The sequence below is a fragment of the Prionailurus viverrinus genome, chromosome F1, assembly GCF_022837055.1.
Source record: "Prionailurus viverrinus isolate Anna chromosome F1, UM_Priviv_1.0, whole genome shotgun sequence".
Lineage (NCBI taxonomy): Eukaryota > Metazoa > Chordata > Mammalia > Carnivora > Felidae > Prionailurus > Prionailurus viverrinus.
This window is the reverse complement of record NC_062577.1, coordinates 51,524,737-51,538,133: the sequence shown is the minus strand read 5'-3', so window position 1 is coordinate 51,538,133 and position 13,397 is coordinate 51,524,737. Positions and strand designations below refer to the sequence as shown.

Here is a 13,397-nt window from a genome sequence, read left to right as displayed (position 1 = left end):
TCTCGTGATCTGCCCTGGTGATCTTTTCAGCCAAATCCTTGCAGCTCCCCTCAGATTCCTCTCTGTTTCCACAACCGTTGTCTATTCTATCAGAATCAGTCCTGTTGCTTTTACCTTCAAATAGATCTAGAATCAGACCACTTTTTACCCGCCCCCGCCCCCATCCATTTTCATCTTTCTCCTGGACTAGCTGACAAGCCTCCTAAACTCTTTCTCCTCTTTATTCTTCTCCAGTCACTTCTCAATATGCAGCCAAAGGGACGCTGTGCAAACTGTAGTCCGACCGCATCAGTCTGTCCTGAATCGTCTTCCCATCACTGTGGGTATAAACATGGCCTGCGTGAACTGGAATGTCCATGATCTTTCTCTAACCTTGTTTCTACAAGTCTTTACATCGTTTCTTTCTCTCCAGCCTCCAAGTCTAACTGCTGTTCCTCATGTTGTTCAGTGCTCTATCCCAGGCACATAGGGCAGTATCTCCCTGGTGGGTACTCCATCTGTGTTTCCCCAATTGATACTTACATTAAAAATTACCCTAGTGGCATATGTTCTTTTTCGGCACGGGCATAGTGCAAGTATGTGAGTGTGCTCCTTTGAAAACATACAGAGAGGATGCGGTTTTTACCCTATGCAAGGAAGGAAAGAAAACAGTGGTCTAAGTATCTAATGGATTTTTTTTTTTTTTTTTTTTTTTGCAAAACAGCATATTCTGTGCACATGGGTGTAGCATATGGAAAGGTCCTAATGTGTTTGTGGACCTCTTGTTTTGTTTTGTTTTGTTTTTGGTCCTACATTCTAGCTTCATAAACTACTTTGAATTTTGTTTTCCAGTTTTATTGTCTCTTGCTGTGAAATTTACATTGAGGGAGAGAACCCTTATCCTGAAGTATCTTTATCATAAATGGATGTTTCACAGTAGCCAACTCTGTAGTACACACATTAAAATGCACTACTGCAATCTGAAGCTTTCTTTCTCCTTCTTTAAACACATCTGAGAGACCTAGATTACATACCACAGGGGAGAAGCTCCACACGGGTGCGTTGAGTGGTGGAGGGGGAAGTAAGGGATAGGAGGGGTGAACTGGCAAGCTTAAGGACTTCTGCCTGCCTTTTTCATCTGTGGTTGTAAATATTACTGGCCCCTACTAGATTACTGCCCATAGATTCTTGTTCCACTTTCTTAAAAAACATTATTAAGGAAGGTGCATATAATGAAACCTCATGTATTATTAACCTAACCTTACTATGAATGTACAAGGAATAGGCTTAATTCAACTAAAATTTATAGGCAATTTGTTAAAGCAGCAGTGCACATTAGAAGGTACATTAGAGCCACATTGGTTTTAATATGCCATTCAATAACTTGAACAGAGGTTAAAAATGCTGCTTAACCTCCATTAAGTATTTTAAAAATGCTTTAATTTAAAATTATTTGGAGTGTGTGTACATATATGAATGTACACATACCCACACTAATAAATATAGCACTAAATATGTTTTCCCAGTTCGTTTTTTCAGTGCTGGATGACCTCGTAACGTTCAGCAGCAAGCACTTAATCAGAGGCTAGGCCGAAAAATGCAGGGAAGGATGTCAAGGCATCCTGAGCCAGTGACCCGCCCTTGTCCTTGAGAACCAGAGGCAGAGAGGGTTTATTGAGGACTCTGCAGCTCTGGAATAAAATAAAGGCTAATTTATAATGGAAACAGCTTCATATGACATGTTTTGTGCTAATAGGACAATTCCTCATGCTTCCCTCTGATATTTACTTTTGGTTTTGTTTTATAATTCATACAGACTATTAGAAACTAAAACAAAGTATCTTGTTTCATTAAGAAGCATATCATCTTTGTTAAGTAATGAGCTCATAAACCAGAATTGCATGTAAGACACTACCAATGGAATTGGAATTAGATGGCTGATATTCCATTAAAAATCAGTGTATCAAAGCTGAGATCCAGATATGCCACATGTCCTCGTGTTTGGTGAAACAGTTTTGCAGATTAACGTGTTTTTCACAAAGAGACCTGAGTCTCAGGATAAGAGCTTCTTCCTTCATAAACCACCAGAAAAGAATCTTGTCATGAGCAATATGGACCATAATCTCAGGCACATCTGTGGAGGAAAAAAAAGCACATTGACAAGTCATTATTTAAAGTTTAATTTAGGAAAATCCCACTTTCATAGAAAATTGGCTCATAAAAATGGCAATGGTGATAATAGATAATATTTACTGAGTGTCTACTGTTTGCCAGACCCTGTAATAGGGTTTTATCTGAAAAGTCCCATTTAATATGCACCGTATTTATATGCTGGAAGGACCAGTATTTTCCCACTTTATAGTAGGGACAATGATTCTAATTAAGTAGAAGAAATGTTTACAAATCCAGGTCCAATGGACCCTAGACTAGAGTCTGCACTCTGAAAGAGTAAAACATTTTTCTGAATAATTGTATATTTTTCAAAATCAACCACTCAATAAATATCTGAGTGTGAGTTAAAAGAGGTACCCTTACAAGTGTTTGTAATGTTCCCTCACCCTCAAGCTCATCCCCATCCCCATCTATGATTCTGGCTAACTGCTTTTAGGTCCTGGGAGATCTCTTGTTGTGTAGAATCTGACTTATCATCATAAAATGAAAATTAACAGAGTTCTGAGAGGCTACTGTGATCAGATAATGAAGACTGGAACTGAGGGGTCTAGAATTGGGATGATCTCTGTGGACTAAGTTGGATACATTTCTGGGATGGTTGCAATGGCCTGGGAGGGCAACATTCGATAACCACTGAGACAGAAAAATGGGGGCAAAGAATGCAAAAGTGCTTCTGTGGATTGTGAGTACACATATCTATGTGTTATACTTTACAGGACACAATCAGAGCCTCCATTATTTATATTCATTGTTGTTATTGAATTTGATTTTTAAAGAATACACACATGAAAGCCCTTCATGGATATTCACATAAATAGGAAAACTCTAGGTTTTTCTAAAGCAGAAAAGTCCAATAGAATGTTTTCCCTTATATTAGCATGTTAGTATATTCTTTCTTCTATGATGAGGAGACATAGTTTTTGACTGACATTTTCTTTCTCAAGTTCTTTTCCATCTTCTGATATGGCAAAGAATACATTTTAAATATATTGTGCATGATTCATATAACATTCCCTGCTATCCTTCCTGATAGGCGAGGCTACTTTGACCAATCATTATGGTCTTATGTTTACTGTGTTTCTTTAAAATGTTAAAGAGATCATCTCATATTTTAAGGGATGACAGATATCTAACCAGCCAGCCAGCCACCCACCTACCCATGTAGCCATCTATCCATTTCATTCACATATCCATTGTTCCACTAATCATCTATTACATACATTACTATGTACTATGTAGGGGATATTCTATGTACTATGTACTATGTAGGGGATATTCTATTGTAAGGTATACAATCATAAATATATTAAGGCATCATAGTTTTGTAGGAGGAAAGGCCCTGTATGTAAATATAACAGAGTGATAAGTGCAGTGTTAGAAATATCCAATATAGATAAGAAGTAAAGTGAAGGAACTGATACATTCTTGAAGAATGGGGGATATGGAACACTTAGTTGAGAACATGATTCCTGAGCTGAGTTTTAAAAGTAAAAAGGAATTGGTAAAGTAGTCAAGGAATGTATAGCAGTCCAGGAGGAAAGAATAGGAGCAGAGACTTTAAAACATCTAAACTAATTTGAGTTTTTAAAAACTTTTAAATAAGAAAATTATACCTTGGAATGAATAATATTAATATTTATTGATGCATTCATTGACATTTGGCCAACTCTGAATAATAACTTTAACATTTTTATATAATATTACCAAATGGAAGAAAATTATTGCTTTTATTTGAAAATTAGCATCGCTCTCTATACTTCATTCTGAAAACATTGATTGTTAAAACCATTACTAAAAAAGTTTGTTGCTTGGTATACGTGAGCTACAAATTCCTCCCTAGACTCTTCACTTAATACTATGTCCATTCTCTGGCTTAAGGTGAGAATTATTTCTTCTAAATGGCTTATAATTAGTGCTTAGCCTCAGCTTTGCCCTCCTTTTCTGAATAAGGCCTAGGGGTTAAACTTGTTTTCTCTCTCCCATTTCAAGACCTTGGCAAAGCCTGGTTGTTCATGGTCCTCAGGAGGGACATTGGTAGGAAATGGGCTCTTCTTTAATGCCCAGGACAGTGCTGTGCTGTGCAAATAGCCACTACAGGAGATAATACCAGCTGCCTTGCTAATAACTTTGAACTCTAAGGATTCTGCAAGTCTTCTCCTGGATACAGCAACGGTATTTTATGATAGGGGTGACTTTTTGCTTTAACTGCATAACACATTGTTTTCCCCATCAGACTTGCCTTGTTTGGGGTCAGGGTTAGCCGAAATAAAACTGTGGAAATTCACAAACATAGTGGGCTGATTTTTGCTCTCTATGTGCAAACTCTCAGCACTAACCAATGTAAGGTAATAGTGTTGTCTTAATGACCGCACTTCAGAATGTGGTACAAAATCATTCGTGGACAGAAATCTCCAAAAGATCAGTTAAAATGTTATGGCCATGAAGATGTGGAATGTGATGTGTGGAGTTAATGGAAGGAGATCAGAAATGTATTGAGTTAAAGAAAATTAAGGTCAGTTATCTTTAAGCTGTACTCAGGAGTTGAAGTTTAAGTAGGAGGGAAGGGAAAATGTTGTTTTCTATAGTTGGAAGTCATAAAAGGAGAGGTAATGGTCTAGAATTAGGCACATTCAGGTAAGGCAAGAAGTAATCATTGAGCAGGAAGGTACCTGAGTCATCCTAATTAGAACTGCTTAAAAATAGGACAAGTAAAATACTGGTGGGATTAACCTTTATAATCATGCTCCAGAGAGGAGGATGGGAATTAACCCCAAGACAAGTTTCAGTGCAGGCTTTTCCTTGAAGACCTACCTCCAGGTTGCAGCTTCCTTGGTTGTATGTGTGTTTCCCCCCACCCCCATTTTTGTTCTTCTCTGCTTATATCTCTGATTTTTCTATGGCATTTTTTTTCTTTCTAAAAGTTGGGCAACCCAATTTTCCACAACAAAATATACCCCCGTTGTATTTACAGATTTATCTAATAAATCATTTCTTGTAAAAATCATCCGTAATTGTTCTCGAATTCTCTGTGGCTTGAAGCTATTGCAATAAGTCCGAATTAATTCTACTTCTAAGTATCTGTGTTAATGGGTAATTTATCCAAATTGGAGAGAGGTTAGTACCTTCATGATGCCATCATCATGAATTTAAGGACCTAGGTAGCTTCACAGGAAGAAAAATACGTAGAATCACAGCCACAATGGTCTTGGATTCAAAATAAAAACCTTTGAAGTGTGTGACTTTGATTATATGATGACTCATGTATGTGAATATATATATTAATTTACATAACTATATTTCGGAAACACATAGAAGGCAAACTGCTGTCAGTGGATGCAAAAGAGCAAATGACATAATCTAGTTGTCAATTACTATAAAAATGATAGTATCAGTTCTTTCCTACTGGTTAGAATGGCACTGATTTTGAGTTTCTTCCTTTTCTTTGAGCACAATCTTTTCTGTTTGACTATTTCTGAAACTTTCTAAGAGAGAATAGTCTGGGCCTAGGAGAAGAAAAACAAATTGTTGATGGCCATGAGAGAATGGCTTGTTTTCAACCAGAGCCTCAAATGAGATTTATAATATATTCCAATTACTTTTTGTTTTCCCCTATAGTATAGTAACACAAAATGGATTCACTTTGTGTTCATGTTCTTTCTCTCTTTGAGGTTCAGTGATATATACCCAAATTAGTGATCATGACAATTATACAAATCATTTTCATTTGTCAGAACTTTATTCGTTAGAATCTTTCTGTAATCCCCCTCTCCCTTGTTACAATAAAATTCCTTGTAACATTATGCATGTGCTTGTGTGTGCATGTGCTTCTGTGCAAACATACACATACACACAACACCAAGAACCACCTCCCTCATACGCCTGCTCCATTATTCTAATGTCTAATGCCTTTCAACGTTTCTGACTATTGACTTCCACTTTCCGGGTCCAAGAAATTTTAAGTAATTTGAAAATGTTTTTAATCATATTTTTCTTTCTTTCCTTCTGCTATAAGAAACAAATATGGGGTTTACAATTAACCTAAATTTTGTGGATTTTTAAATATAGTACTTGTGGAAATTAATGCCTGTTTATAATTTGGTACGTGTGTAGTATAATCAAATGTTTAGGGAATGCCTACTTTGTGACAAGCACTGTACTGGGTACTGGGGAGGCAGTGGTGAATTTTTCAGATAAGGTTCTTGCCTTCAAGGAGGTTACAATCTGGTGAAATGAGATTAATTATAATTTTCATGAGCACTCTAAAGTAAATAAACAAGATGCTATGAAGTTGTGACAGGCATATTTAAACTTTCCCAGGGTAGGTTACTCAAGGAAGTCACAAGACCTGATGGGCGTAGGAGTGAACCAAGCAGAAAGGAAAGGTCAAAATCTTTTCAGCAGACAGACATGCCAATAAAAAGGCCTTTAGGTGTCAAGAACAGGAAGAAGTATGACTGGAGCAGAATGAGTTGGGGATGAGCAGTGAAAGGAAGCTGAAGATAGAGGTGGGACCTGCCAGGACGACTGGAGGCTGCTTTGGGAATTTGGATTTTTTTCCTAAAGGGAATAGGAAGCCATCAAACAATTTTCAGTAGAGGAATGAGGCATTTAAACTACACTCTGAAAAATGTTCTTCCAGATACTCTATGAAATATAGATTGGGGGCTCCTGGGTGCTTAGTAAGTTGAGCATTTTATTCTTGATTTTGACTCTGGTCACGATCTTGTGGTTTGTGAGATTGAGCCCTGCATTGGGCTCTGGGCTGACAGCGCTGAGCCTGCCTGGGATTCTCTTCCCTCCCTCTCTCTCTGCCCCTCCCCTGCTTTCTCTTTCCCTTTCGCTCTCTCTCAAATAAATTAATAAACATTAAAAAAAAGAATAGATTGGAGGGGGACCAGAGGGGGCCATTAGATGAGACAGCCTCTGTAGTTGAGATGATTATATCTGCTATTTGTTGACAATATATTGTTTTAAGAAAGTTTGTTACCCTTTGTAACCTTCAGTGTTGTCATATATATATATGTGTGTGTGTGTGTGTGTGTGTGTGTGTGTGCGTGTGTATAATGGATATAATAATAATACCTAAAGTATTAGCATTGCTGTGGGAAGTGAGATAATGATATACGGCTCTTACCATTGCCTCTGTTTCATAGTATTTACTAAAATAAACTTAGCGGTGACTGTAACTAGGGAGACAGCCCTAAGGATGGAGAGTAGAAAGTTTAAAATTCCTGGGGTGCCAGGGTGGCTCAGACAGTTGAGTGTCCAACTCAAGTCATGATCTCATGGTTCATGACATTGAGCCCTACATTGGGATCCTCTATCTCCCTCTCTCTCTCTGCCTTTCTCCCACTCACATTCTCTCTCTCTCTCTCTCTCTCTCTCTCTCTCTCTCTCTCTCTCTCAAAATAAATAAACTTTAAATAAGGAAAGTTTAAAATTCTTAGAAGACAGCATCCATAGGACTTGGTAAGTAGATAGATGGAGGGATGGGAAGGACTCAAGGGTTGCCAGTTTTAGCAAACTACAGAATGCTCAGTTAAAATTAAATTTTAGATAATCATAATTTTTTGATATAAGCACATGCCACATACTTTTACTATAAAGGCTCATTGTTTATCAGAAATTTACATTTAGACTGGCCGTCTTGTGTTTTTATCTGGGTCCCTTCCCAAAGATGTCTCAGGGCTGTAGGCTGAGCAGCTGAATAAATGGCGGCACTATTTGTGGGAATGGAGATATTACAGGAGGGCTAGTTTTTAGTGGAAAGATCGTGAAGTAGATTTTACATGCACTGAATTTTCATTGCCTGGGAGACACCCAGGTACAATGTAAATTATTTACTTGGCTCTTCTTTGGTTGTAACCGATACACTTGTTAAGAGCAGCTATAAACACATTTGTATCGGGAGTTGGGAAGTGCCACAATAGTGTTCTGGGTTTTGTGTAATCAAAACAGTATCTTTTACAGAAAAGACTGGATAGGAGCTATATATAAAAACTTTTTATTTCTTTATCTCCAGGTTTTTATATTTCTCCAGGCAATGCCACTGGCTGCCTGCCATGTTCATGCCATATAACAGGTGCAGTTCATCACATCTGCAATAGTCTAACTGGTCAGTGCATTTGCCAGGATGCTTCTGTTGCTGGGCAAAGTTGTGACCATTGTAAAGACCATTACTTTGGATTTGATCCTCAGACTGGAAGGTAAACATTTTTAATAATTAATATTTAAGTATTTGTGTTGAATAATATTTGTAGTTAATTTTTCTCCTAACAGTGATTTTTTTGGTCAGTATTTTTTTGTAAAGAGCAGTATTTTTAGTCCCTCTAGTTTGTTGATATATTTTTGACTCTTTGATGTCTGCGCTTGTTGAACATAATAGTAATCTTTGAATATTTCCTAGAGTTCCAATATATAGTTTGTTATATGTTGATATATAGTGTTAAGGTCTGGGAATATTTAGTTAAAATCATTTTCCCTCAAGGAACTTACAATTTGGATGGAGAAAAGAAGGTAAAGAGATATCCATAGAAATCAATGTGTGTGTGTGTGTGCGTGCACACACACACACACACACATACACACACACAATATAAGAGCCAGGATACATAGCATATGTATGTATATCCCTTGTTCTACGTGTCCCCTGAATTTATTGCTAACTTAATTATTAATTTACTTTATCCACTTATGTTTTCCTTGCTTTTCTAATTTAGGTTCAAAGACCAGATTAGAAACATAATTTTGTATTAAGTGATATGATTTTTTCCCCAGTGTGTAAAGTACATTTTGAAAGTAAATTAACCACTTTTCAAAGTTACATGGTCTTTAATGTTCTACTTCCCATTCCCAGTATATTGGTGAGCATTTACTTTCATGCATTTGTGCTCATTGCTGTATTTTTGAAAATGTGCTGGAATGCCAATTCCATGTGTGTTTTTTTTGGTCTGGTCAGGTTATAAATTTGCCTTGGGTTGGGACTATATCCTTGAATTCTATGGCATTCGTATCTCCAAGCAACTAGCATTATGTTCTGTATACACCAATCAAAGCTGTTTCTCAGTGTGTGTGTGTGTGTGTGTGTGTGTGTGTGTGTGTGTGTGTGTTTATAAATATAATTGCTAATTAGTCAAGGGTTTGAGATTATCTGGGCTCTTTTCAACTCATTGCCCCCTGCTGCCTGCCTTTTGGCTGTTACACTCTTCATTAACACCTCGATTAGAGTGTGGACAGGGTGACAGGGTAAATTATTGAAAAAGAACTCAAAACTAGTGCATTTGGCTTTCTACTGAAATTCAGTGTGATTAAAAATCTTTAACATGATATTTAAAGTATTTATCAAAATAATTCTTGTTCTTATTACATATCTCTCAATTTTTTTTAATTCATGATGTTCCATTTCTGTTGCCATTGGAAGGAATATCATCTTGGTGGTCTGAGAGCATTAGTACTCTTTTCTACAAATATTAAATCACTCTGAATGAATATAGAAAGTACATGGTACAGTAAATGTTAAATAAAACTTATCACCAGGATTTTGACAGTAAAATTGGAGCCAATTATTGCACATACTTTCTCCTCTACATACTTTTTATTGAGAGGCCATCTCACATGTGCCCCAGTTGCAATTCTTAGTGGGTGTTTCACTCCTGGACACCTCTGTCTTTAGGTTTCTTATATTTTTCATAGTCTTTCTGACAACACTTAATTACCAGAGAAAAAGTACCTTCCCTAATCTACTCTCCTCCTTGGAATGCTCATGCATCTATGTCATTTTGTGCCAGTCTCTTACCCATTTCCCCTCTACTGATCTTCCTTGTTATTCTTCCCAGTGCTACCACCTTATTAATGGTCAGATTTCGAATGGTCTCAGCTTTTTCACTTAGCTTTATTTAAGTGAATTTCGGTTCCTTCATTACATGACTTATCTGCTCTTCAGTGTCCTTAGATTCAGGCTGACCTTTGCCCTACTCTGCTTCTCTCTAGTTTATCTACCCATCCCACACTCCACCCCGGTAGAAATCAGGATCAAGACTTATTTACAGGATAGTGTTCTATCACCTATCACTCTGAAGTAAGACTTGTTAACACTGGCGTTGAACTCCCTGGATTAAATCTGTTAAAAAAAACACATTTATTTATTTATTTTTGAAAGGGAGAGAGGCAGAGACAGTGCATGAACAGGGGAAGCCAGAGAGAGAGGGAGTGAGAGTCCCAAACAGGCGACACACTCAGCATGGAGCCCGATGTGGAGCTGGATCCCATGAACCATGAGATCATGACCTGAGCTGAAATCAAGAAGTGGAGGCTTAACTGACTGAGCCACCCAGGTGCCCCTAAAATTTGCATTTAAATGTTAACCAAAATTGATGAGGAACAGGGAGAGCCAAAAAATAGGTATAAAGTACATTATTATAGGGCGCTGAGGTTAAAATCAAGAAAGCAGAGCTCAGTAAAGTAAAAGCAATCAGTGCAGGTTGTAGTCTAGGAGAGAGCCTGAGTGTAAAAAGCCAGGTAGATTCTAAAGAACAAAAGATCCAGGGTGATTATGGCTTCAAAGTAAAAAGATTCATGACACATTCTATATAATTGTATGTCTTTACCTATCAGCTGAATTGTAATTTTATTGAGTCGGATTCCGAACTACCTTTCAAAAATTACCAATTGTCCTCTGAAATGATACCGCTTTGCCTCCATCCTCATTGTTTTTATCTTCAGACGTCCATGTTTCCATTCATTGAGAACTTTCTCCAAGGGACGCCATTTTCCTCCTTGCTTCTGATTCATTCAGTTCCCATTCCAACATCCAATTTTCATGAGCACAACCAGAATTTTTTTTTTTTTGATCTCTTGGAACTTCTCTACTTCTCATATTTTCCTAATTCCAGAAATGCTATTCTGTGAACACATCACATCTTTCCCAATCCTCTTGTCTCCAAATTCCCTCATAATTGGCTCCTACCTTTCCTCAAACCCATCGTCTGATACTCCTACCTAATTCTTTTGATAGGCTCCATTCCAAACTTTCTCACCTTCTGCCCCCAGTAGGGAGTAAACGCTGACCCTGTCAAGTAACCTGAGTGCTATTAAGAAAGAACTCTCTTTCTGCCGTACTGTGGGTCAGTTCCAGGGAGGATGACCCTGCTCTTTCCCTGAACCTGGGAGAACTTGAAGACCATGTGCTTGTGCTGATTGGAACTGCTACCATGCATTTCATTCTCATTGCCTCACTTTCTACATATAAGTGATACCATACAATATTTGTTTTTCTCTCTCTGGCTTATTCCATTTAGTGTAATGTCCTCTAGGTTCATCCATGTTGCTGTAAATAGCAGGATTTTCTTCTTTCTCATGGGTGAATAATATTCCAGTGTGTGTGTGTGTGTGTGTGTGTGTGTGTGTGTATGTATCACATCTTCTTTGTCTATTCATCCTTTGATGGACATTTAGTTCATTTCTATATCTTGGCTGCTGTGAATAATTCTGTAGTGAACATGCGGGTGCAGATATCTTTTCAAGATGCTGATTTTATTTACTTTGATTTATACCTGGAAGTGGTATCTTATCATAAAGTCTTTTTAATTTGTTGAGGAACTTCTATACTGTTTTCCATAATTGCTGTACCAATTTACATTCCCACCAGGAATATACATGTGTTCCTTTTTCTCCACATCCTCACCAATACCTGTTACCTTTGGTCCTTTTGTCTTTTTGACAATAGCTATCATAACAGGTGTAAGGTGATATCTCATGGTGGTTTTGATTTGCATTTCCCTGATGGTTAATGATGTTGAGCACCTTTTCATGTAGCTGTTGGTCATTTGTATGTCTCCTTTGAAAAAATGTCTTCTGTTCTTTGCTCATTTAAAAAAATAATGTTTATTTATTTTTGAGAGAGAGAAATATAGCGTGAGCAGGGGAGAGGCAGAGAGAGACACAGAATCTGAATCAGGCTTCAGGCTCTGAGCTGTCAGCACAGAGTCCAATGCAAGGCTCAAACCTGCAAACTGCAAGATAATGACCTGATCTGAAGTCAGATGCTCAACCAACTGAGCCACCCAGGCGCCCCTCCTTTGCTCATTTTTAATTGGGTTCTTTTCCTTTTCCCTTTCCCCTTCCTTCCTTTTTTCCTCCCTCCCTCCCTCCCTCCTCCCCTCCCTCCCTTCTTTCTTTCCTTCTACTGAATTGTATGAGTTTCTTATATATTTTGGATATTAATTCCTTTGCAGATGGTTTGCAAATATTTTCTCCCATTGTATAGGTGGCCTTTTCCTTCTGTTGCTTTTTTTCCTTTGATGTGCATAGCTTTTTAGTTTGATGCAATTCCGTTTGTCTATTTTTGCTCGTTTCCTGTGGTTTGATGTCATATCCAAAAATCATTGCCCAGACCAGCGTCAAGAAGCTTTAACCAATATTTTCATTTAGTAGGTTTACAACTTCCAGTGTTTTGCTGTCTTTAATCCATTTTGAGCTGATTTTTGTATATGGTATAAGGGTCCAATTTCATTCTTCTGCATAAGAATATCCAGTTGTCCCAACATCATTTATGGAAGAGACAACCCAGTCCCCATTGTGTATGCGTGACATTCTTACCAAAGATTGATTGACCATATATGTGTAGATTTATTTCTGGGCTTTCTTTTCTGTTGCATTGGTCTATATGTCTGTTTATGTCATTAGCATACTGTTTTGATTATTATAGCTTTGTAATATCTTTTGAAATCAGGAAGTGTGATGCCTCCAGTTTTGTTCTTATTGAACCTGTGCTTTACAATTTAAAGTAACCATGACACTTTCTATGCCTAAGAAACACCAGAAAAGCCAGGTAACTGACTCATTTTGTATCCAAGTAGAAGACAGAGGAATTAGTCCCATGCAGTATATTCAAAAGATCAGGGAAATATGGGAGTAAAATTGATTTATGATTGCTTCTTATGACTCATGGTTTTTCAATGTGCTAATTATTTTGCTGCCCTCCCTATTTCTTTAAATTATGTATTCCTTTGGCCTCCAATTTCTTACCTCTGTGATTTGTCTTCTCTTTTCCTGATTACTTCTCTTCAATCCAACCCTTCAATTTACATATCTGTGTTTATGATTTTAGCCACTATATAATGTTAACGACTCTCTAATATATCATCATCTATTCAGATTCCTGTGTCTCTGAGGTTTAAATTTGCACGTCTCTCATTCTTAACATAGCCAAAACAGAACTAATTCTCTTTTATATTACTTTCCTACCA

At 37.4% G+C, this 13,397-nt stretch overlaps 1 protein-coding gene across 1 annotated transcript in view; it reads left to right on the top strand.

Moving 5' to 3' along the window:
• Nucleotides 1-13,397, top strand: part of USH2A (usherin) — a 735,906-nt gene that overhangs the window by 160,129 nt on the left and 562,380 nt on the right. Inside the window, exon 13 of the mRNA XM_047839579.1 lies at nt 8,174-8,357. Coding sequence (XP_047695535.1) covers nt 8,174-8,357 — 184 coding nt within the window. The remainder of the gene's footprint in view (nt 1-8,173; nt 8,358-13,397) is intronic.